We start from the raw sequence: 26,746 nt of genomic DNA, 5'->3' as shown, positions 1-26,746 counted from the left end.
TGAAAGGATCAACCAGGTCACTTCGGAAATTTCAGAATACTGTTCAAACATGCTTCCTGTCAGATTTGCTTAAGGTTCTTAATGACTGCATCTCACATTCCTTTCCAACCAAGAAAGGTACCATGAAAGTGGTGGGAGGAGCACAGCTGGGAAATAGGGAAAAATGTAGCACCAGTTAAATGTTTTTGAAATTGTGATTTGCGGTTTTGTACTTGATATTAGTAGCACTCGTCTGTGGTTACCTATTTCATTACCTGTAAGTTGGTAATTCTTTCATGATAAGCAGAAATGTTAAGAATAAACACTGGGCTGAAATTTATACTGCCGCTGATGAAATTGACACCCCAATGACATGGAGGGCTCTCCGTCCCCGGCGATTGCGTCAGCTGCCTGTGCGCGGGCGCTGACACCATTTTTAAGGAGCTTCAAGTCCTGCCGTTTAATTTAAATATTTAAAGATACATTGATTTAAAAAAATTAAAATTATCTTGCCCCTCTCCCACTTCCTCCAATAACCATGGAAATAATTACTTACCTTCCTCCCCCCCCCAAAACACTTACATTGTCCACCTGACCTTCCCCCCACAAAGTGCATTAACTTTACACCATAACCCTTCCGCCATCCCCTACACCAATGACTTAGACCCTGCTCCTCTCCCACCCCCGCACTGAGAAACCTACCTCCTCCCCCCTACCCACCAGTATTCCGCCTTGGTTCCCCAGACGGGGGTCAGAAGGCACGGGCGCGCGGGCCAGCAGCACGAAGTTCACTCCGGGGCAGACTGCGGGAATGTAAATGTACTTAATTCATTAATTTAAACTTATTTAAATATGTTAATGATGGTCCCATCGCTGAGCAGTGGGGAGGCTGCCACGAGGCCTCGCCACCGCCGGCAATATCGGGCTGGGCCCTCTCCCGGAGGCATTTTCCGGCCCCACCGCCACAACCCCCAATATCGGGGGGGTGGGGGCTCTGTAAAATTCAGCTCACTGTATTGGCCTTTATGCAATTCAACTGAATTGTATTTAACAGTGTTAAGGCATTTTTTCCTAGAAACAGCTAGATTTTTGCCAGTTGACAAGTATTGCCTTCTGGTATTTCCCGCGACTTTGTAACATAAGGTTCTCTTGTCTGCACGTTGCCCCTTTGGGACTTCTGTCAAGTTGCTGTCATTCTTAATAAAACAGATACAAAGTTTTATTCAAAGCTAGGCAAGATGGAACCATCGTTATACTCCATCCATCCATCATGATCCTATCAATACTAATCTCAACCTTGACAGATTATGAGCTCAAGCTCAGAAAATTTGGGGACTCAAAAACGTTGGGACTAATTTGTAGCAGTGTAGCATGTACCTTCTGCTTATATGTGACTATCAATGCTGTTTTATATCTTTCCATCAGTATGATCCTCTCCTATTCATATCCCTTCCGATTTATTTATCTTCCCCCTTTCCCCATAAACAACTTGACTCAGCTTGTTTTCCTCTTTTATAAGCCAGTGGGAGTTAGGATAATGGATACAAGCTTGTGTTTAATCAGTACACATTGTGTCTGCTGTGGTTCAGTGGGTAGCTGTACACTTCTGAATCAGGAGGTTGTGCGTTCAGCTCCCACTCCAGAGAATTATGCACAAATTCTAGGCAGACACTCCATGGCAGTAGTGAGGGAATACTGCTCTGAATCTTTCAGATGAAACGTTAAACCCAGGCCCTGTTCGAAAGATCCCATCTTTCGAAGAAGTAGGGAGTTATCCCCGGTGTCCTGACCAATATTTATCCCTCAACCGACATCACTCAAACAGATTACCTGGCCATTATCACATTGCTGTTTGTGGGACCTTGCTGTGTGCATAAATTGGGCGGCACAGTGACGCAGTGGTTAGCACCGCAGCCTCACAGCTCCAGCGACCCGGGTTCAATTCTGGGTACTGCCTGTGTGGAGTTTGCAAGTTCTCCCTGTGTCTGCGTGGGTTTCCTCCGGGTGCTCCGGTTTCCTCCCACAAGCCAAAAGACTTGCAGGTTGATAGGTAAATTGGCCATTATAAATTGCCCCTAGTATAGGTAGGTGGTAGGGAAATATAGGGACAGGTGGGGATGTGGTAGGAATATGGGATTAGTATAAATGGGTGGTTGATGGTCGGCACAGACTCGATGGGCCGAAGGGCCTGTTTCAGTGCTGTATCTCTGAACTAAAATAAACTAAATTGGCTGCCATGCTTCCTACAACAGTGGCTACACTTCGAAAGTACGTCGTTGGTTGTAAAGCGCTTTGGGATGTCCTGAGGTTGTGAAAGGCGCTATATAAATGCAAGTCTTTCTTTTACACAGTCTTCCTTCCCTCCGTTCTCACTGTGTCGACTGAATTCTTAACTGAATTTTCCCAGCACCTCAACACTCGGGAATCCATTATCTCTTTGTCTTTCCACAATATGTAGACTTTATTAAAGCCAGGCTTTGTGTCACCTAGCTTGCCTTCTCTCCTACTCTTTCTAACTTTGTTAGCCTCCTGTAGTATGGGTCTTGTGCCTTCACCAAGGTTTCTAAATGTTAAAAAAAGTAACATTACACGCAGTTCACATCTATTGCAGAAGTCCCATGTTCTGCCTATATTTGTCGAGTTGTGACAGTCTCAATTTCATGTGGATTTTTCTTTTTGCAGTGCTATTGTGTCAGCTACACTTAAGTGTTTGATGAAGTTCTATGATTTAATTGATGATGTGAGTAATCATTATATGCTGACTTTTACTTTTATCTTCAATAGTTTTATAGAACCATAATGGAAAGGCAACCAGAGTAATCTTGTGGACTTATTTTTTTTCCTTTTATCAATTTTCTCTCTTTCCCCCACTTGAAGGCACTGACTCACTGTTGGAGTGATTGAAGACTTCAAAACTGAAATTGATAGATTTTGGTTAGGCAAGGGTATCATGGCTTAGGAACACAGGAAATTGGAGCAGAAGTAGACCATTCGGCCCCTCGAGCCTGCTCCACCATGACTGATGGACCATGGCTGATCTACACCATGGCTGATCTACCTCAACGTCATTTTCCAGCACCATTCCCATATCCATTGATGCCTTTAATATCTAGAAATCTATCGATCCCTGTCTTAAACATACTCGATGACTGAATCTTCACCGCCGTCCTGGGTAGAGAATTCCAAAGATGCAGAACCAAGCTGGATAGATGGAGTTAAGGTGCAGATCAGTCTTGATCTAATTGAATGGTGAAACAGGCTTGAGGGACTGAATGACGTCCTCATATTCCTATGCGTATGAAGACAAATTATCTGCTGCACAATTGCCATGTTAAACCGTTGGCCACTGAGCGTAAATATCAAGCAATTGTGCACATATCCAACGGTTTTCAATCCTCTAATTTGAGTGAATAGAGTGTTTTGGGTTGTGAACACACTATCTCCCGGTGTGCTGAGAGCATGCATGTTGAAAATTTACTCTCAAGTTTCATGAACACTAACCACCCATCAATATCTCAACCAAACAGTTAATATTCACATGTGAACCTCAGCATTAAGGATTCAATTTTACTCTGAGACGTTTTATCCCATTAGTCTGGGTTGGATTTGAATCCTGGGCACTAACCTACTGTGCCACACTGTTGCTTCATAAAATGTCTATTTTCATATATATAGAAGGAACAAGGAAAACAAAGCACATATTGTCAAAAAGTGCCTTAATGGAATAAAGATGTAATAGTCCCTTCTTTCAATCCTTTGAACTAATTTAGTTTCTTTGACAGGATTTGCCAAAGCCACTCAGGGCAAACTTTATTCTGAATGTAGAGACCGAAGAGTTGGTTGTTACAGCAGGACTTCAGGATCGAGTGGTCCAGGTATAGTTCCAATATCAGAAATACAATGGATTGAAATGAATGAAATTTGAATGATGTAAGAGGTGCCAGTTTAACTTGATTGGTGGCAATGGGGTGGAATGAGTGGGCAATAGGCAGTGCTGACCCTGGCTGATAACAGAGTGCTAAATGCTGTGTAAATAACAGGAAACTATGATTATGCCTGAAGTATGTCATTACTGTCTAATTTTAATCTAATGGTATTTTTAATATAAAAGTGGCCAGAATAATGCCTTACCACAAAATGAGATAGACCGTTAAATTGGTGCAAATCAGATGCATTATCAGCCTATTTTTCAAATCAGCCATGTTCACTTATTCTGCAAACAGAAGGAAAAATCTGTTCTCCATTCTGGGATTTGAGAACATAATCTATGCTGGGACTCCTGTGCGGTACTGAGGGAGTGCTGTCTTTTCACAGATCCATAAATGTTAAATTGTCGCTGAGCCCATCTGTTCTGATTTAGAGAATAAATTAAATATTCTGTAGCGCTATTGAAATTAGAGGGGTTCTCCCAATGTCCGAGGTGACACCCTTATCCCAATTAACACCTTGCCAGTATCATTAATAGTGACCATGTAACTACTGGATTGTTGTAAAAACCCATCTGGTTCACTAATAGCCTTTAGGGAAATACATCTCTGCCCTTACCTGGTCTGGCCTATATGTGAATCCAGACCCACAACAATGTAAGTAACTCTTAACTGCCCTCTGAAATGACCTAGCAAGCCATTCAGTTGCCAAGAATGCAGCTCAGCACCAACTTCTCAAGGGGCTATTAGTGATGGGCAATAAATACTGGCTTTGCCAGCAATGCCCACATCCTGTGAAGGAATAAAAACCCCCCACCAAAAACAGGTTAATTGGTAATTCATCTTACTGTCATTTGTGGGATCTTGCTATGTGCATAGTGGCTGATGCGTTTGATAGCAAAAGTCAATGTGATCAAAAGTAATATTTTGTCTGTTAAAGCACTTGCAGACATTTTTGTTTACGTTATAGTGCCAGTGAATATAACACAGGGTTAGATTGAATGCATTTTTTAAAAAAATGTCTGTCACATTGGTCTCTTTCTTAATTTAGGTTTATGAGGGACTTGTTTACATGGATTTCAGCAATGAACTGATGGAGAAACAGGGTTATGGTAAGGGGACTGTTTGAAAATGGAAGGATTTGTTTATGTGTCATCAGAGAAACTGTAAAATCACTCCTTTAGGCTACAGTCATCTTTGACTTGCCATTGATAAAGCATTATGTCTGGCATTACGAACGTGTTTAACTTCTTTAAATTTTGCAAAGTACTTGCAGCTCAGAAATAGAGCATTCTGCCCAACTGGTCCATGCTGGTATTTATGCTCCATATGATCCTCCTCCCACCCCTCTTCATCTCACCCTATCGACATATCCTTTTATTCCTTTTTCCCTCATTGCTTATCTAGCTTCTTCTTGAATGCTATTCACCTCAGCTACTCCCTTTGGTCGCGAGTGCCCCATTTTAAGCACTCTCTGGGTAAGGAGATTTCTTCTGAATTCCCTGTTGGATTTATTAGTGACTCTCTTATATTTATGGCCCCTAGTCCCCTAGTTCTAGTCTGACGTGAAGCAACTTGGTTTTAAATCGCCTTCATCTCTTCCTTGCTGCCAGTTTCTAATCTTAATCTTTAGATTTATCTCCGCCTTGAGTCATTCTCTGATTACTCATTGTTCATCAACCAGGGCCTGAATTTTGCGGCAATATTAAACACAGCAGCTCATTTACATGGCCAGGGCGGACCAACCCCCCCCTCTCCGTTGACGTGAACGGGCGGGCGCTCTGTCCCCGGCAATGGCATCCGGCGCCATTGCACAGGCGTCAACGCCATTTTTAATGGGCTTTCAGCCCTTCAATATAATTTAAATTTTTAAAGCAACCTGAGTCTAAAAAGAGAATAAAGTTATAGCGGACCTCTCCCATCGCCCTCCCCCAATGACCTTAAAATTTATTACTTGCCCTCCACCCCCCACAAAAAACTTAGCTTGTGCTCCCAACTTCCCCCCACCAAAGTTAATGAACTATGAACTTTACCCCTTCCCACCATCCCCTAGACCAATCGAAGGCGCTGGAGTCCCGGCAACTGACCTCAATAGCGCAGCGGGATGGCCGGCAGGAGCAGGTTAGTCATTAATTCATTAATTTACATTCATTACCATATTTGAATGCTGCCCCCGTCGCCACCACGAGGCCTCGCTACCGCCGGCAATATGGGACTCCCGCCATGACTCCCAACGTCAGGGGCCGGTAACATTCACCCCCAGGAGCTGAGACGCACAAAAGATTGGTGACTTCAGTCTCACTTTGTCATTCAGTTCAGTTGGACGTGTGCTGATTGCTACAGCTGGAACTCCAGACCAGCACATGAGCAAGGACCACAATCACAGTTGTGGAAAAAGTCACAAATCTTCGCATTTTTGAGAAAGACTCCATCTAGGGACACAGGAGAGATTTCTGCCACTGAAGTCATTTGCTGTGCCTATTTGCATCAGGAAGTGACTGATGTCCGATTTGCTAGGACTGCAAAATTAATTAAATTTGACAGTGACCCCAGGCAAATCAATTAACATGTTTATTATAGCTACAAACATCTACAGAGTTGCAGGAATTCCCAGGATTTTTCAGGCAAATCAGTTATGCTCAGAAATATATGAACATATGAAAATGACAGACGGGAGATGATCTACTGATTCACCTTGCCTATCCCACATATCATGGAAGAGCCTGTCACTCCAGAATTGGCCTCTATAGCCACTCCAGGCGCTGCTTCACAAACCACTGACCACCTCCAGGCACGTATCCATTGTCTCTCGAGATAAGGAGGCCCAAAAGATGAAGATGAAAGAAAAGATAAAGATCCCACATAATTAAAATGCCTTTTTAGCACAAAAGTAAACTGTAAGGGTGATAATAATGACTTCAAGAGGACATCGGCAGGCAGGTGGAAGAGGCAGACCGAAGGCAGATGAAATTCACTGCAGAGAAGTGTAAGGGGATACGTTTTGGTAGGAAGAATGAGGAGAGACAATACAAAAATGAAAGACTCACCTTTATATAGTGCCTTTCACGACCACAGAACGACCTCAAAGCGCTTTACAGTCAGTGAAGTACTTTTGAAATGTAGTCACTGTTGTAATGTAGGAAACACGGCAGCCAAATTACACACAGCAAGATCCCACAAACAGCAGTGGGATAATGACCAGCTAATCTGTTTTTGTGTTATTGATTGAGGGATAAATATTGGTCAGGATACCAGTGAAAACTGCCCTGCTCCTCTTCCGAATAGTGTCATGGGATCTTTTATGGCCAAGTGAGATGGCAGACGGGGCCTTGGTTTTACACTTATCCGAGACACAGCACCTCCAATAATGCAGCACTCCTTCAGTTCTGCTCTGGAATATCAGCCTTGATTTGTGAACTCACAACCTTCTGACTCAGAGGCAAGAGTTCTACCAAATGAGCTGACACCTAATTGCTAATTAGCTTCCAATTCAATGCAAAGGGTGAGGTGATAAATTTTGGGAGGAAGAATGAGGAGAGACAATACAAAAAAGAACAAAAGAAAGATTTGGATTTGTGTGTCGCCTTTCATGACCATAGGACATCCCAAAGCATTTTACAGCCAAAGACAATCTAAATGGTGCAATTTTAAAGAGGGTGCAAGAACAGAGAGACCTGGGAGAGTTTATGCACCAATCTTTGAAGGTGGCAGGACAGGTTAATAAAACATATGGACTTTATAAATGGGGCATAGAGTACAAAACCTGGAAATTATGCTAAACCTATATAAACCACGGCTGGGGTGGAGATCATCTCGTACAAGATGTTGGTTTCCTGTAATGTTTTGCATAAAGGGGTCTACCTTGCCTAACTTGTAAGCCTGACCCCCAAGTCCTCACAAAACTATTCAGTTGAAATATTTGGTCCTTATGAACACAATCTAACCTCTTCATTATTTTATAAATCTCGCTCAAACCACCCCTAAGCTGTACACACCCTGTTTGTCAACCCTTAGCATTATGTTAATAGAAAGGAATTCTAAAGGAACTATGCTGCATGTGAATGGAAAGTATGCTGAGAACTGTCATGATGCTTTGATGCTGCAGCAACCTGACATCTTATTCAAACCATGGACAGTTATCAGGATGGCACTATAGAGATAATGTATACGTGTTTCTCCCATGGCTCATGACAATTGCTTCGCAGAGGAGTGCGATAGGAGCATAGGAACAGGAGTAGGCCATTCAGCCCCAGAGCCTGTCACACCATTCAACGAGATCATGAGATCTGTATCCTAACTCCAACCACTGGCCCTGCCTTCATATCCCTTATATCCTTGGCTAGCAAAAATCTAACCATCTTTGATTTAAAATTATTAAATGTTATAATGATTCACACATCAGAACTGGAATTTGATCAAGTTATGCTGAAAGGCAACTTCAGATGTTTGGATTGGTCAGGGGTGCCCTACAGTATTCTCGTAGCACTGTCTCATGAATTCTAACCACCTGTCATTTACTAAACAGTTTCACTATCTCGAATGGCTAATAATTAATATTCCGGGGGAGAGATAGATGATGACAGGCTTCAGTTGGAAGATCAGGCCCATGAAGAGGATGGTTAGAACGTGGAACTTGATATCACAAGGAGTTGTTCAGGTGAATAAAATTGATGCATTTAAGGGGAAGCCAGTTAAACACATGAGGAAGAAAGGAAATGTTGATGGGGTTAGATGAAGAAGGGTGGGAGGAGACTCGGTTACAGCATAACAATTAACATGGACCTGTTGGACTGAGTGGCCCGTCTCTGTGCTGTAATTACTATGTAATGTAACAGGTATGCATGCAAAAGCATCAAGAACTGCAAAGGAAGCATATTTGGGACCAAATCAATGAAGCATAAATCCTCATTGTCACAACACAATTCCCACCACAGAATAACACCACCTAGAATAACCTTTTCGAATGTCCCACCGTTCCTTCTCGTATCTAGCAGCACTTGTAGAAAGCAGTGGAAAAATAGTCCAGTCGCAGGAAAAGGGATCATGTTCTTCTTCAAAATTTCCAGACTATTAATCATTCCAATAAGTTAATTTTTTAATTCATTTTTTGGACATGGACATCACTGCGCAAGGCCAGCATTTATTGCCCATCCTTAGTTGCCCTTGAGAAGATGGTGGTGGACGTTTTGTTTTGATCCGCTGAAGTCCATGTGATGAAGTTGCTTCTATAACGCTAGGTTTTTAACCCAGCAATGAGGAATGAATGACAATATAATTCCAGGTCAGGAATGGTGCATGACGGGGGAGAACTTGAAAATGATGCTGTTACCCATGTAGCTGCTGCCTTTGGCCTTCTAGGTGGTGGAGATCACAGGTTTGATGAGGTATTATTCATCTGCTTAATATATTTTATTTTCTCTTCCCTCTTTGTAGGAAGCTATGTTATCATGGATATTAGCTGTTCACCACACTTCTGGCTTGCTTATATGGGCGATCCAAGTGATTCTGGAAAGATTCATAGTAATGTACGACAGAGATGGCTCAATGGTTAGTAGAGACTAATACTGACAGAAGATTAAAGTGTTTTAATTTGATTTGTTAGACACAAACACCACAGAGCATTGGCCTTAATTCCACTGGGAAATACACAAACAAATGTGATATTACGAGGTGTGTATAATTCCAGTTTATATTTACTTGCGGAGAACTGCTGTGTTATGATGTGCAGGTGCTAATGCTATATTTCAGATGTTAGCCATTTGCTCCCATCACAAATTGTGCACAAGGACAGATGCTTGCAGTAATTTCGTTTGAATTAAAGGGTATCCCAACAAAGGTAAATATTGTGCCCCTACAAGAGACAATACCAGTAGAGCACTAATTGTGGACAGTCAGGCATGATTCGGGTGACCTTGCATACGAACATATGAGAAAGGAGAGGGAGAGAGCAGCTGGTTGTCAAGCCCATTCTGTCCTGGCATGATGTAACTTCCACAAACCATCATCTCAACCTCTCACTCTCATGCAATCTGCTGGCAAAGAAAAAAAAACGTGCATTTGTTTCAAGACTTTCATGACGTCAGGACATTCCAAAGTGCTTTACAGCCAATGAAGTAATGTTGAAGCGTAGTCACTGTTGTAATAGAGGAAAGGGAAGGAAAAAAACCGTGGGACAATTTAGGAAAAAAACTCGGGGAAAGTCATCCCTAACTCCCGAAGGGAAGCTCCAGGAATCCTTGGTGACTGCATGAGACAACTGCTAATGACTGACCTACTTTCTAATATATAGAGATGTTTGCCACTTGAAGGAACATGTTCTTCTCCCTTTTGACTGCTTGCAGTGAATCCACACTCGCTTGCCTTGGTATACATGATATGAGAATCTTTTTGAGCTATCCTCTTTAATAGCTTTAGTATAAAAGTTAATTTTCTGTATCTAAAGCGTTGATTTCCAAAGGACTTTCCCACTGTCCCACCATAAGTTTGGTGGAAGTTTGCAGGAAGCCCCTTTTTAGTGCTTAATTTCACCTCCTGAAATTTTGACATTTGAGTTTCAGTTCTCTCTTATTGGGGGCTGTTAAGGTGCTCAAGGTCTGTTCCAATTTATTCAAGGTTCATTGCCCTTCCATTTTCCTACACTTCTGCACTGAGGATTTTGCTTCCTTGTACTTTCCTCAGACCTCACGCTGGATGGTCATTCTAAGGGAAATTGGGAGCATCAACCCTCATTCTACCACTCCATAGGGCACCATTGAACCCCTTTGTTCACAAGTGAGTTAATTCTACCTCTTTCAGTTTAGTTCTCACTAGGGAAGTGTTGACGAGCAGTTTGGATCAATTTTACTATTGGTGCTATCTTTAACATTATTCTTTGCTAATGAATTGTAATGTACAGTAAGTCCTTTTTAATTTTAAGGTGAATCTGATGTTGTGGCAGCAATGAAAACCTTCGCAGAACTCACTGATCTGGCTAAGTAAGTGACCTTTGAGAAGAGTTGCATAAATTTAGTAATTATATATGGAAATTCTACACGTAGTAATTTGATGTGGTTAACTTCAAACCTGTTGTGTCATATTTTCATCCATTAAGTATAAATGGAGAGAGGGGAGGTAACAAGAAATTTCCACTTTTCAACCTGCAGTATTGGGAAAATTAATGCGAAAATTGGCCATGCAATGCTTTTGCAGTGTGCATGACAATTAGAGAGGAAGTATCTTTGATTGATAGTACTACCTATTATAAATTTTGAGACACAAACTACAAAGCTAGTACATTCAATAATTTTAGCAATGTGATGACACTACAAAGCATGTGCAGTTTTTGCAGTACTTTAATAACCACTGATATGGAGGGAAAAACACAAGATTCTACTCAAATAAGAACATATCCAAAAATAAGCGTCATGCAAAATAAAATTGCCACAAGACTAAGGCAAAGGCTATCTGGTCAGCAGCAGAGCGATAAGAAGACAGTTCACCTTCTATGGGTTGATAATAAATATGGTGCTGTTTTTGACTCAGTTTAGGACAGTAGCATGCTGACATCCACAGGTGATGCCAAAGAATATATATCTCTTCCATTTGTAGAAAAAGATCTGTTAGTACAAGATATCTACTGCTTTCTGGACAAGTTTCCCATATAATAGTCCAGAACAGCAGAGAGAGAGAGATAAAGAAACTATCAACAGTTGGGTTTGCTAGTCCTACTTTCAGTTTGTCTAGCATGTGCATAAGGTGCTAGGAGTTAAGCCCTAGATTTACTACCAAAGTCTACATACAATTCTTCAAGATATTACAATAATAACAGCTTGCATTAATATCGTACCTTTAATGTAGAAAAAACATCTTCAAAGCTCTCCACTGACTTACCCACCCAAACTTTGCAACCTTCTGCAGCTTTGTAAACCCTTCCTATACCTTCTGTTCTCTAGTTCCAGCCTTTTGTGCATCTCTCCTAGCTCCCCAGTAGATTGGAACTGTCTGGAGCTCTCTAAACCCCTTCAGCCATATAAATACTGGGGCTAAGAGAGCAGGTCAGAGGCTGTAAATTTTGCAGCGAGTAACTCACCTCCTGACTCCCCAAAGCCTGTCCACCATCTACAAGGCACTAGTCAGGAGTGTGATGGAATATTCTCAACTTGCTTGGATGAACAGCAATACTCAAGAAGTTCAACACCATTCGAGACAAAGCAGCCCGCTTGATCGGCACCCCATCCACCATCTTAAACATTCACTCCCTCCACCACCCGCACATAGTGACAGCAGTGTGTACCATATACAGGATGCACTGCAGTAACTCACCAATCCTCCTTCAACGGCACCTTCCAAACCCGTGACCTCTACCAGCTAGAAAGACAAGGGCAGCAAACACAAGGGAATACCACCACCTGCAAATTTCCCTCCAAGGTAAATACCATTCTGACGTGGAACTATATTACTTCAATGTGGCTGGGTCAAAAATCTGGAACTCCCTTCCTATACTGGGTGTACCTACACCAGATGGACTGCAACGGTTCAAGAAGGCAGCTCACCACTACCTTCTCAAGGGCAATTAGGGATGGGCAACAAATGCTGGCTTGCCAGTGATGCGCACATCCCATGAAAGAATATAAAAAACCTCCTCTTTTGTCTCTACCTTTAAAAATGTTCGCTCATTCCATAATGCGCTATTTATTCCCTAGCTATTCCTATTTCCCGCCCCTCCCCCCCACCTCAGTAAAGTTCCCTTCTACATATAAATGCAAGGTGTTGGATTTGCCCCATTTCCATTTGTTCAGTAGACACTTACTGCAGATATTATGCCTCACTATATATACAAGCCTCTACCAATACAGCAAATATATATTTTATTTGGAGAAGTTTGAAAATGACTTAGCCCTCAGTTTCAACATCAAAGAATTTTCTGATAGAACTGCATTGTGCTGACACAGTAATTTGGTATGTGGCTGTATTCCCACAATTCATACATGCCAAATTCCCACTAAGTACGTTGTGTAGTGAAAAATAAGTTAAACTTTTAAAAAGTGTTATAACCCATTTAGCCATTTGAAAATTTAAATGTCATAAACACAGGGCAGTAGTTCAAATAGTTGGTTCCATCAGCGAGCTCAAAAAAAGACCCCCAGGGGATTTATTGCTTAATGAATATATCTGCCCTGACTGGAGGTTTGCAGAAAAGACATGCTGCTCTTGGTTAAAAGGATTCTTTTTCTCCTTTGGATAGGATAGCCATGGAGTCTAGGAATTGGAATGACCTTTCCGAGCTGATGAACAGAAATTTTGAGCTACGAAGGTAAGATTTTGTTTAAATCTGGTATTGAAAGGGTTTAAAACCAATATTGTTTAGTTGGCCTCAACTCACTTTCTAAAGAGCAGAAAATCACAGCTCATGAAATGAAGTTTCTGTTTTTAGGTTTAAACTGATACTCTTCAGGTCTATGGAGGCAACTTAAACATAACACGCTGGTTAGGAAACTGATGGGAAAGTTGCAATACTGGTTTTACATCTTGCCTGATTTAACAATGAAGTTAGTGGACAGCAATATTGGGCATTGTGGAAAACTGGCGTTCCAGCCAATCCTGTGGGGTTCCTGCCTGGCAAGTTAGGTTAAAATTACTCCGTGTTTCAATAATCAATAATACTTTCATATTGCATGGCTTCTGCTATCTATTGCACGTTTTTTAAAGTTTGCTGTTTGTTGAATTATATGGTATATTGCATATTAAATAGTACAGTTTGATAAACATACACAAAGAGTATCTCTTAGTTTGCAGTATCGTAACACCATTTAACAAGAGATGGTGCACTCTGTTGAAATCCTATATGGTGTGCCATGATTATGTGCTCACAATTCCACACAGAATGAGTTTTGATCTGCTCTCATTCCTGGAAGCTACAGAGTGAACTCCAGATGTTCTGCCCACAGATTTGAAGGAAAAACTGTCAGGATAGTCATTCCTGGACCACCGACACCATATACCTCCTAGTATCCAGTTATTCACTGTAACTAACAGGAGCCATTGGGCAGCTTGCTTAGCTCAGTACAAACAGGGACAAGGGAAGAGAAACTAATAAAATAATAAATATTTGGGGGAGGGAGTATTTGTTCCATTGTTAGTTTTGATTGGGAAAAGTAATAGGGGGAATTTTATGCTGTTCCCCCATGGCGGGTTTGGAGGTGGTGAGAGCATGTAATCAGGTGGGATGGTGGTGCATTGGGGAGGAGCCCTGCCATCTTCCCGCCTTTGCCGAAATTAAGTCCGGGGCTGGGCCCCGCTGCCAATTGAGGACCTTAAGTGGGCAATTAATGCCCAATTAAGGCCTCATCCTGTAGCTGCCGCAATTATTCCACTGGCAGTTGGGCCTGTTGCTGCACAGGGAGCATGGCAAGAAAAAGCATGTGGGTTGCTTGCTGGCTCCGGGGCTGGGGTGTCCCTTGTTAAAAGGCACTCAATTCCAGGCATCGGGAAGGGGGTGGGGGGTGCGCTGAGGGCCACCCCCCTGCCTTTGCTGCTGACCTCCATACACCCCCTCCCCCATGACCCCCCACCCTGCAAGACCCCTCTGCCCTGATCTACCTGTGGCCTGGGTCCAATGCCTCGCCTAGGCCTCGGGTGGGTGTGTCACTGGCAGCACCCACCGCTTCCACGGTGGCGCTGCTCAGTTAAAAAGCTGCCGACCTCTGATTGGCCGGCAGCTTTCAGAAGGCGGGACTTCTGTTGCCGGGTTCCTTGATCCCGTGAAAGGCCTGCTGCTAATCAGTTAAGTGCTTAATTGGCACTTGCTGTGGCAGGCCTCCCACAGAAGGGGGCGACGCAGGTTTCTCGCTAGAGCATTTGTTGGAGGTTGAGACCCCCGTTGCCCGGATAAAATCCCAGCCAATGTCCTTAAAGGATTAAATAATAAGACTTTAATTTCCAAGTATCTGTATAAATGCTTTCTGTTGTTTAAGGTCCATATACACAGATGCTTGTTTGGGCCAAGGAAATCTGAGGATGGTGCAACTTGGCAGAAAGGTATTCTTCAAAATAGTTTTATTTTAGGGCTTTTTAAATCTGTATTTTGTATGTTTTAAATATATATAGAAGTAGTACATCAATTCCGGTGTAATGAAGCATTTAAACAATGTACAGAGTCAGCTGCATAACAATCAGTGATAAAGTCACAAATGCATTACGCCCAGTTGAAGTGAAAGAATTAATTAGTTCGTATTGGGGCCCATTTCTTTTTCATTCTGGCTAACTATCGTTCAAAATTTCAAAAATCATTGGTATAAAAAACCTGAAGGAGGTGGATTGTAAAATGTGACTGAATAATGAAATATGGAAGACTCCCTTTATACTTGTGTCAAGTCACATAAATTACTGTGGCTTCACTTTCAGAATGCTTTCTGGTGATTTCGTGGACAATAATAAAGTACTGCTTCAAGATGTTTAAAAAAAAATCATCCTTTTCAAAATTGATTTCAAGATTGCAGAATACTGATCAACATTTTAAGAACTAATGAATCCCTGATTAAAATTTAAAGTTGCAAAATTTACCTCTGATTTCGTTAACAGTCGGACTTAACATGTTCTGTTAAGTTGACTGTTTAACTTTGAGTGAGATTTTCTTGAAACTTGATGCATAGCCCAGTAATTTCTGGAAAAAAAAAACCTGTATGTCTGTCATTTTTGGCAGTTTGGCTCCGCGGTAAAGCTTCCTGGCAGCGGAGGAGCAGTGATTGGACTCTGTCTAGATCCTGACAATCTGGTATGTTGAAATATTTCTTTGTGCATTGAAATGGATCAGTTGTTGGAGTTATGAGTTAGAAATAAACAGAAGTCCCTTTTGTTTTGAGAAGCAGTTAGAAGCAAGCGTGCATCACCAGTTTATTTTATTTTATTTAGAACTACAGCACTGAAACAGGCCCTTCGGCCCACCAAGTCTGTGCCGACCAACAACCACCCATTTATACTAATCCTACATTAATCCTATATTCCCTACCACATCCCCACCATTCTCCTACCACCTACCTACACTAGGGGCAATTTACAATGGCCAATTTACCTATCAACCGGAGCACCCGGCGGAAACCCACACGGTCACAGGGAGAACTTGCAAACTCCACCCAAGCAGTACCCAGAACCGAACCCGGGTCGCTGGAGCTACAGTTACATGCCAATGAGACAACTGGTGGTTTGTATCAGCATAATCCATTGACTATGCTAGTTTTGCAACAAATTCCAAGCTATTATTCTCTGTTGATTATAATCCTGCTTTACTTAAAGTCTGCTTAAATTGGGTTTGACATATTGCTGACATGAGTTTCCATATTCTTTCTAGGTCGAGTTAAAGAAAGCTTTCCAGGAAGCTGGGTTTGTTATCTGCGATGTTGTTCCATATGAACCTTGAGTTTTATTTAAGAAATGACAAATGAAAATTTCTACTTATTGATAATAGTATTGAAGAACAATATTAGTAGGAAAATAGGTTTAAATGAACAAAAGCAGTAATAAAATGATTCCCTTAGGCTTGAATTAGAAAACTGAAGAAAACTACAACCATTGGTACATTCATTTAAATGCTATTCATTTGGTATTATGGAAAATATCTTACCCTGCAATGACTAAGTACTCATAACTGGCTGATGCTGCTGTGGAATAATGTCCAGACAACTGAGAGATGTCACAAACATACGCCATGGTAAGACTGTTGGGAGTTCTGACTGTAACCAGTGTACAATTTTATTAGTCTGACTCAAATTTTAAATATACTACTAGAGTGTACAGACAATAATGGATACATAAAAACAAGTTACAAAGTTATAATCTAATGGATTTTAAATGACATCAACAAAAATGGTTGAAAAAAATGTCATTTGAACCCAGAGATTAGATGGCAGCCCTGAATGAGATTGTTTTGAAAATATTGTTTATGTTGGTGACAGCTTCTTGGCACACTGCATCCTCAATGTTGACTGAAATCAGGAAAGGTATTAATGTCCTTGTGGTATCACCACTGAAAGTCACCTTTCAAAAATGACTTTGAAGTTGGCTGCTGCTACTGACTGTCTTCAGCATACATTCTGTAGGTGTTCTGTATCTGATAGAGCATCGTTGAACTTACTGCAGCTCTTTCTCAAGCGCTAACACTCCATTCATCCTGAACACAACCAGGGTGAATGGATTTATGATGGTACCATCCACTTATTCTGTCACTAATAATATAGTTGAGTATTATTTGGTGTTCCCAAATGCCAAATATAAGATACTGAGTGCAGTTAATCATGTGGTTATTTTAAAAGAACTGCAACAGGTCTCAAATTTGATAGTTTATAATGACTAATAAATCCAATTTGACCTACTGTAGTGAAACAAGGACTATCAAAGAGGACTTGACAGGATAGGTGCTGAGACATTGTTTTGCCTGATTGGGGAGTCTAAGATTATGGTTCATAGTATCAGGATAAGAGGTTGGCCATTTAGGACTGAAATGAGGAGAAATTTCTTCACTAAGAGGGTTGTAAATCTTTGCAGTTCTCTACCCCACAGGGTTGTGAGTGCTCAGTCGATGAGTATATTCAAAACTGAAATTTACAAATTTTTGAACCTCGGGGATCTGGGGCTGTGAGGAATACGAAATTGAGGTAGAAGATTGTCCATAATCTTAGTGAATAGTCGAGAAGGCTAGAGGGGATTTATGGCCTACTGCTGCTCCTATTTCTTATGTCTAGTATCAATCAATACCTGTCACAGCAAAAATCATTTGTATTGAAGTACAGCACAGAACATCCAGTTTTGCTGCAAATGACAGCTTCTGTAGGTAAGGTAACGTCTGCAGTAATAGGAACTAAGATGTGATATATATTCTCTAAGTTATTTTATTCAATTTGGCTGTGTCTGCAAAGGATCTTCTGACAGCCTCATTGTTAGTATTAATGTAAAATCCAGACTAATGGGGTTTGGATGGCAAAGATTAGAAATCACTTCAAGGCCTCTGTTTTAATATAGAATGTAAATTTTACAGGGTGCTCCATTTATCCTTTGAGACTAATAATTGCGACAGCACCTTAAAATTGTCAAAAAAAGCTTTTGGTGTTGATCTACCTGTGAATTCTACTGCTACGTCATTGTAACCGTCCAAGTATATAAAGGAATGTCAGCAAACATTTAATAGTTGCCTCCTATAGAATAGGCCAAGACTATCAAAATTAATTCAAGAGTGTGAACCAACATGGGTTTTAAATTCAGGCTCTAGTCAGGACTCCAAATGTGTTATCTAGAAGAGTGTGACAGGCATCAGGCTTTTCTAAAGTTGCAACTACTGTTTTCTTCATGTACATGGCAATCAAAATTTTCTAGTATATTGCAATAGTTGTGATGCTATAGGGCTCACAAAAATAATCATGGACTGCAGTCACACCGAGATTCACACCTTCCACAGTCATCATCAGGATTTTCCCCCCAACCACCAAGCAACTTGCCTAGCTGCCGACAGCTCCAGCCTGACTTTCGGGCTTCAGTGTATTGAGCTGAATCACCTGCCTGTCTGGCACCTTGCCTGACTAATTTAAAAGGAAAAATCATGGTGGCCTGTTTGCTGCAGAATGATCAATCGCCCAAATGTCAAAATCTACCCCATTGTGTTCTGGGTTTTCACATTTATAAAAGAATTCCTATAGTGCATTGACAATTCTGTGATATTATGTGCATATTTCTCTCATATATGATCTTAATAATGTAAGATATTGTACATCTTTATAGTATGTCTTCTCTTATGCATCACTATATCTGGTACAATCATGTTGATTGATGAATTTGTTTCTCTATGATGGATTTGAGTGTATTTTTTAATACTTGAAAAGTAGTAAGTCTATCTGAAACTTTTTATATAGTCTGTCAAAAAGCTGCCTTGTATTATTTTATACTTGAAATATAGTGTTAAATTCTGATATACAAATAAATTTCTGAATATTGTATACTGAATCATTGGTACTGAATACACATGTGAATTTTTTTTTAATATCCCATTGCAAATGGAAGATATGTAAAATATAGGAAATGTTCAAACTTGCTTTTCCCAATGTACTTCCCAGTGAGGTATTGAAATGTACAACTGAGTGGATTGCAGCTTTAATACCATTCTCTGTTGAGTGAGCATATGTTTTTCAGGTTGAAAGTGGTGGCCTTGCAATTGCCCTCAATGTTCCTGAGTAGTAAAAAGAAAATTCCACCTCAGATTTCATTCTTAAACAAAATAGAATTGAGGTTTGGCTGTGATGCTTCCTAAGGTCTAGTAGTTTGCTGATGTTTGTGATGTATGAGGTAATGCATTTGGCAGGGAAAACAAGGCAAGGGAATGCACAATGAATGGTCAATTACTGAGAAGTATAGAGGAGCAGAGGGATTTTGGAGAGCTTGACCACAGATCCCTGAAGGCAGCAAGGCAAGTAGATAAGGTGGTTAGGAAGGCATATGGAATACTTTCTTTTATTAGCTGAGGCAGAGAGTATAAGAGCAGGGAGGTTATGCTAGAACTGTATAAAACACTGGTTAGGCCACAGCTACAGTTCTGGTCATTGCATTACAGGAAGGATATGATCATACAAGAGGGTAGAAAGGAAATTTACAAGATTTTGCCAGGAAGGAGAATTATAGCTGAGGAATGATTGTGTAGGCTGGGGTTGTTTTCTTTGGAACAGATGAGGTCGAGCTGAGATTTAATTGAGTTGTGCAAAATAATGAGGGGACCAGTCAGAGTGGATGGAAAGGACCTATTACCCTTCGTAGAGAGGTCAACAATCAGGGTGCATAGATTTAGTGTAATTGGTATAAGGATTAGAGAGGAGTTGGAGAAAATGTTTTACCCACAGGGTGGTGGGGGTCTGGAACTGACTGCCTGAAAGGGTGATACAGGTTGAAACCTTCATTGCATTTAAAAACTACCTAGATATGCACTTGAAGTGCCGTAACCTATAGGGCTATGGACCAAAAGCTGGAAAGTGGGATTTAGGTTGCATAGTTTTTTGGCCGGCACACACGATGGGCTGAATGATCTCCTCCTGTGCCATAACGTTCTATGATTTGCGATCGAGGCTCACAATTGAAGAATGCTACTCTAATGAGGTGTCACCAGTCTGGTACCTGTGAGACCATTCCTCAGCTTGAGTTTACACCTTTAGGAGAAGGGGAAACAAAGCTACATGAGATGTTTAACAGACTCAATGCCATTACACACTTTGCTTGTTGCAGATTCTATGCCAGGAGTGGCAGGGGTGCAGAAAATGGCGTCCACCCCGCATGGGAGCCATGCCGCCGTGATTACGTGGTGGGCGGCCACTTAACATTTTGACAGTGGCTACCCTCCGCCCCAATCAAGTGGCGGGGCCGGCATTGGTGATGTCGTTCAAGGTGGTACCATTTTTAAAACGCTGACTGCCCTGCAAATAGTTCAAAATAATGCAGGTGACCCCGTACCCCCCATATCCACAAAATATTGCAGAGTTGCCCCTTCCTCCCCTTATCCTTACACACAATGCAGAGTTGATCCCTCCCCCCCCCCCCCCCCCCATCTATACTCAATGCACAGTTGACCCCTTTCCCCCCTGCCCCCTCATCTATACTCAGAATGTAGTGAAGACCTCTTCTCCTCCTCGGTGCATCAGCTTCTCCTGGACAGGAAGCGAAGGCACGTGAGTGCTCCATGCTACGATGAAGATCAGGAACGGAGGGAAGATTGTGGTGGATGACATGGTAATGTGTGCAGAGAGGTATTTTAAATATTTAAACCAGGGACCCGTCGCAGAGCAGCAGAGAGGTCAACACGGACATCCCCGCCGCCGGGAAGATCGGGCCTGGCAATCACGGCGTTGGGTTCTGTGGCGGCCCAGCTGCTCCGATTCTCCAATAACCAAATCCAGCCCCAACACTTTTCAAGCAAATCAGAAAATATAGAAAGAATACTGTAATTCTAAGTTTCCGGATAAATCTGGACTAAAGACCCGTTTGTGACTAACCACAAACCACTCTGGGTACAAGTGAACTGAAAGAAGCCCATCAGATTTATTAAGATATTCAAGGGTAAGTACAAAGCGTGATACTTAAAAAGGCAGTGGAAGACAGTCAGTTCAGTTGGACATCGGTCTGCAGGGCTCCGATCAACTGTGGCATGTGTCACTTCACTGTTGACTGATCTTTGATTGTTCTTCTATTGAGGTGTCTGGTGTCTTGAAGCATCTCACTTTTATCCTTTTCAGGGTGCTGGTGCCTTGTCATACTAACATGATTAGATTTGGGTTACATCATTGTTCCCCCATGACCATATGATGGTTCAGTAAGCTAACATGATTGAATTAGTCTATTGTCATAATCTCTTTACATTTCAGTCCACAGACCCTCACAAGTTTTCCTGTTCTTTAGCCGTTCTTGCTTTTGCAAATGTCATAATTCTGCATAGCATTTCTTAGCACAACAAATTCTAAACATTTTACAAGATATGTAACTACATTTACTTGTCCAAGGCATTGGTACAGATAGATAGACCTTTACTTCGCTTTTCAACATAATGACTTGTTCCTTAAACTTCAACTAATGTTATAAATTACAATACTATGTAATTGCTATTTCAGGATAAGGTGTCAGACAGACCATGTTTCAGTTTGTCAAAAGATTGACTACTTTTGTCCTTATTACAGTTTGCTTAACCACATTATTTAACAATCACATCCTGACATTTTCCAAAGAATATCAACAGTCATACTTTGCTTCTGAATTAACAATCCTGCATCGCTTCTCAGCATTTCATAAACTTATAAAAATTCAGCTAAATATACACCATAACACTTTTCAAGCAAATCAGAAAATGTAAAAAGAGTACCATAAAAAACACGTTTCAAACAAAAAAGATATAGAAAGAATACCATATCAACATTTTAAGTGAATCAGAAACATTATATAAGATAGAATCATAAAATGATTACAGCACAGAAGGTGGCCATTCGGCCTGTCGTGTCCATGCCAGCTCTCTGCAAAAGCAATGCGCCTAGTCCCATTCTTCTGCCATTTCCCCGTAGCACTTAAATTTTTTTCTCTTCAAATAATTATCCAATTCCTTTTGGAAAGCCTCGATTGAATCTACCTCCACCATGCTCTCAAGCAGTACATTCCAGATTCCAATTACTGCATAAAAAAGCTTTTCCTCATGTTGCCATCGCCGTTGCTTCTTTTGCCAATCATCTTAAATGAGAGTCCTCTGGTTCTGAATCCTTCTGCCAACGTGAATAGTTTCTCTCTATCTAGTCTGTCCAGACTCATGATTTTGAACACCTCTATTAAATCTCCTGGTAATCTTTAAGAACAGTCCTAGCTTCTCCAATCTATCCACGTAACTGAAGTTCCTCATCTCTGGAACCATTCTTGTAAATCTTTTCTGCACCCTCTCTGCCTGCTTCATGATGCTCTGTTCCCAGCACGCTTTACGCTCCTCCGCTCCGGGCATGCTTCACACTGCTCTGCTTCGCTCCTGGCTTGCTTCACGCTGCTCAGCTCCCAGCCTGCTTCACACTCTTCTGTTCTCGGCCTGCTACAGCCACTCTACACCCAGCCTGCCACACACTGCTGCACTCTCAACAAGCTTCACAAAGCTCCCTGCCTGCTCCTGACCTTTGTCATGCTGCTCTTCTCCCTGCCTGCTTCACGGAGCTCCACTCCAGGTGTTCTTCACGCCACTCTGCTTCGGGCTTGCCTCACACTGCTCAGCTCATGGCCTGCTTCACACCACTCTGCTCCAGGCCTGCTCCTGACATTCTACACACCGCTCTGTTCCCAGCCTCATCCACGCTGTTCTGCTCTGGGCTTGTTCTATGCTGCTGCGCTCTGGGGCGGGCTTCATTTTGCTCTGGTCCTGGCCTGATTAACAATGCTGCCTACCTGCTCCTGGCCTGCACGTTGCTGCTCCTTGCTTACAACACACTGCACCCTGCCTGCTCCTGACCTTCATCAAGCTTCTCTGCTCACGGCCTGTTTTATGCTGCTCCAGTCCTGGCCTGCTTCACGCTGCTCCACTCCGGGCCTGCTTCATACTGCTCTGCTCTCTTCCTGCTTCACGCTGCTCTGCTCTCGATCTGCTTCACAATGCTCTGCTCCGGGCCTACTTCAAAATGCTCCACTTCAGGCCTGCTTCACAATATTCCCTGCCTGCTCCTGACCTTCTTCATGAGGATGCTTTCCAGGCCAGCTTCATACTGCTCTGCTCTGGGCCTGTTTCACACTGTTCCGTTCTTGGTGTTGTGGTACACCTTTAGGTGCATATGGTTATGTTTTCTGTATACATTACTAGAAGGAAAATGATGCATTGTATCTTGTGACTCAGACTCTGCCTCAATTTTCTGTGAGGGAGCAACCAGATCAGACATGTGTACAAGTTCTACTTGGTAATGCTTTACCAACTCTTCAACTCCTTAATAAATGAACCTACGTATTTATGTGTTAACCAATCCCTTATGCGTGTTTGGTGCCTTGATGTTTATTTGTAAGTGAATACAAGGAGAAGAAAACACAATATGGTGCCAGTGGTGGAGGACTTTTCATTTTTTTCTTGAAATATTCTGGGATGTGGGCCTCACTGGTTAGGCCAGCATTTACTTCCCAGCCCTACTTGCCCTTGAGAAGGTGGTGGTGCACTGCCTTCTTGAACCGTTGCAGTCCATATGGGGTAGGTACACCTACAGTGCTGTTAGGAAGGGAGTTCCAGGATTCTGACCCAGCGACAGTGAAGGAACAACGATATAGTTCCAAGTCAGGATGGTGTGTGGCTTGGAGGAGAACTTGTAGGTGGTGGTGTTCCCATGCATCTACTGCTCTTTTCCTTCTAGGTGGTAGAGGTCATGGGTTTGGAAGGTGCTGTCTAAGAAACCTTGGTGCGTTGCTGCAGTGCATCGTTTAGATGGTACACACTACTGCCACTGTGCGTCGGTGGTGGAGGGAGTGAATGTTTGTGGATGGGGTGCCAATCAAGCAGGCTGCTTTGTCCTGGATGGTGTTGAGCTTCTTGAGCATTGTTGGAGCTGCATTCATCCAGGCAATTGGAGAGTATTCCATCACACTCCTGACTTGTACCTCATTCATTTTCAAGCACACCATACACAACATGGTGCCAGGGTTGATGGAAGAAGATGGTAAACAGGAAAACATCCAAAGTTGTAAACCACTCGGTCAATGCAGACTGTGTGGGTCTCTGACTGGAGATCGGAGCGCACAGACAGCCTGAGTTTAACAGGCAGGAACAGCGCAGTAAGAGGTGTAGTGCTGGACAGTACTCAGTCAAGCAAGGAGAGTAGCTGGGACACGGGCCACTGACTCAATTGCGGGGCAAGGGAGAACCGCAAACTGAGAAACGTTGCAAAATCGGGCTGAGTAAGGTCACGAAAATGACAGGCAAAATCAAGAGTTGAAGAAGGCTGGAAAAGTCTTCGGCACCATTATTTACTTTGTGGAGCATCGTAGTGTATTCCTGCCTGACCCAGCTTCATGGACAGAGCCTCAGAAACACATGTGCAAGCAGCAACAGCACCACTCATCCCAAGTGCTGCAGCAGCAGTGTAACAAGCTGTGGTGAATAGAGGAACTACGAGCAACTGAAGCATTTCAATGTATTTAAAGTATTCAAAATCCTGATCAGTAAAACAACAGGAGTATTCCTTTAAACGACAGAGAGGAAGAAAGGTCCAGGAATTTTTGCAAAAATGTTATAAATCTCCCAAGCTTAAATTGGAAGGTGGCTGACCTACTCTTCGTTTAATCTATTTAAGCAATGCAGCAAGCTATGGTTTGTCTACTTGTCCAAACCAGACAAGCAGGCAATAAAGATTCATTTAGCTATTGGAAATGAAGATTTACATAGGCCCGACACATCCAGTCTCATGGAAGAAGACCAAAAAGATCCCTAGAAGATTTGGACAACTTTGGAAGACCAGTTAAGGGTCAACATGAACTTCCGTATCTATCACTTGCAGTTTATGTTGTAACAAGAGCAGCAGATGCATGGGAACACCACCATCTGCAAGTTAAACCTCCAAGCCACACACCATCCTGACTTGGAACTATATCGCTGTTCCTTCACTGTTGCTGTGTCAAAATCCTGGAACTCTCTTTCTAACAGCACTGTGGGTGTACTTACCCCAAATGGACTGCAGCGGTTCAAGAAGGCAGCTCACCACTACCTTCTCAAGGGCAATTAGGGATGGGCAATAAATGCTGGCCTAGCCTGCAACCTCTATGTCCCATGAATGATTTAAAAAAAAATCAACAGCCTAAGGAATCCATCGACCATTTTATCACTCGATGCAGAGAAAAGGTTGTCTACTGCAATTTTTCAGAAGCAGAGATGGCAGAGAGAATCGCCGAAGTAGAGCTTGCATCTACGATGAGCTACTCAAAGACGGATCTAAGTTTGAGGCGATCATTGCAGGCCGACAAAGCTTGCATGTCTTGTGTGCTACGCTAACTGTCGACACATTGAGCAGATTAGACAGACCCAGGAAGACATGTAGAAGGTGCAGCCGTCTACATGTACCAAAAGGCTGCCCAGAATTTCATGATTTCTGCAAGGCGTTTTGGCACAAAGGGTCACTGATACCAGTATTACAAAAGAGCAGAGGCCGAAGGAGCAGTCATGCAAAGGCTCATGCAGACCATAAACAGGCAATTCCTTTGAGAAGCAACAAAGACCATATCAGATCCCATAGGCAAAGAATATACAAGGTTGCAGACAAAACTGACGATGATGATAATCAAGATGCTGCAAGGCACGGTGAACAAACATTCCACACCATCCATGTCACAGAACACATAGATGCCATTGCACCACCAGAAGTATTTGCCATTTATTCAGATCATCCTCAGAAAGTCAGTAAACATTCGCTATCGGCAAAAACAGGCACAGCGACAAGTGCTAATGTACTGTCTCTGAGAATTCTGTAAGCAATATATGCACAAAAGTGGAAGGCCTTGGCAATGCTCACTACAGTGAAGCTATCAGTATATAAAGGGTCGGGAATTCCATGTTTAAGATCCATCGTGCTAGAATGCAAATACAACCAGTCATTCTGGACGTCACAGATGTTCTACGTAGTAGAAACCAAGGGCCCAGTGATTGCAGGCCTGCCGGCATGTTGAGATCTCACATAGGTAGCTAAACACCGGACCAGCTAAGTACCGGAAGGCAGATCAGCATCAGAAGATACACCCATCACTTTGGTTAGTGATCTGACATCACAAGTGTTTCGATAGGATCGGCAGTTTTCAGGGAGATGCAACGTTACACTTTAGAGAGCATGCTGCACCATCAATTGATCCACCACACAAGTGAAGCATCCACATACAGGCCAAATTGAAGGTTGAGTTGGACAAAATGAAAACAGATCATTTGGAAGGTACAAGATCTTATGGATTGGTGTACCTCAAGCACATATCAAGAAGCATGGGTCACTCCGTGTCTGCCTGTATCCGAGACGTCTGCACAAAGTGCTAAAGCGTTGTCCATATAGAATGCCTAATTTAGAAGAATTCAATCCGAAATTTGTGGGAGCCAAGTACTTTTCAAAACTTGATGCAAAAAATGGGTACTGGTCAGTATATCTGACAGAGAAGTCCCAGGAGCTGATTACATTTCATACCCCATTTGGTCGTTACTGCTTCCAGTGGCTTCCTTTTGGACTATCCATTAGCCAAGATCTTTTTCAAACGCGTATGTATATCACCTGTGCAGTACCAGAATGCATATGCATTGCAGATGTTATTGCTGTTGTGGGAAAGACAAAACAGGAGCATGATCAGAATTTACATCTGATGATGCAAGCGGT

General features: G+C 42.2%; 1 protein-coding gene across 1 annotated transcript in view; it reads left to right on the top strand.

Annotated features, from left to right (window-relative positions):
* Positions 1 to 18,793, top strand: part of gkup (glucuronokinase with putative uridyl pyrophosphorylase) — a 38,604-nt gene extending 19,811 nt beyond the window's left edge. The window contains exons 14-22 of the mRNA XM_068054081.1: positions 2,662 to 2,719; positions 3,762 to 3,854; positions 4,957 to 5,017; positions 9,339 to 9,452; positions 10,822 to 10,879; positions 13,129 to 13,197; positions 14,858 to 14,921; positions 15,586 to 15,657; positions 16,231 to 18,793. Of these exons, the coding sequence (XP_067910182.1) occupies positions 2,662 to 2,719; positions 3,762 to 3,854; positions 4,957 to 5,017; positions 9,339 to 9,452; positions 10,822 to 10,879; positions 13,129 to 13,197; positions 14,858 to 14,921; positions 15,586 to 15,657; positions 16,231 to 16,299 (658 nt within the window). The 3' untranslated portion in view covers positions 16,300 to 18,793. The remainder of the gene's footprint in view (positions 1 to 2,661; positions 2,720 to 3,761; positions 3,855 to 4,956; positions 5,018 to 9,338; positions 9,453 to 10,821; positions 10,880 to 13,128; positions 13,198 to 14,857; positions 14,922 to 15,585; positions 15,658 to 16,230) is intronic.
* Positions 18,794 to 26,746: the final 7,953 nt, after the last annotated feature.

The sequence above is a fragment of the Heterodontus francisci genome, chromosome 22 (assembly GCF_036365525.1).
Source record: "Heterodontus francisci isolate sHetFra1 chromosome 22, sHetFra1.hap1, whole genome shotgun sequence".
NCBI classification, from domain to species: Eukaryota; Metazoa; Chordata; class Chondrichthyes; order Heterodontiformes; family Heterodontidae; genus Heterodontus; species Heterodontus francisci.
The sequence above is the reverse complement of the archived record's forward strand: the minus strand, read 5'-3'. Positions and strand labels throughout refer to the sequence as shown.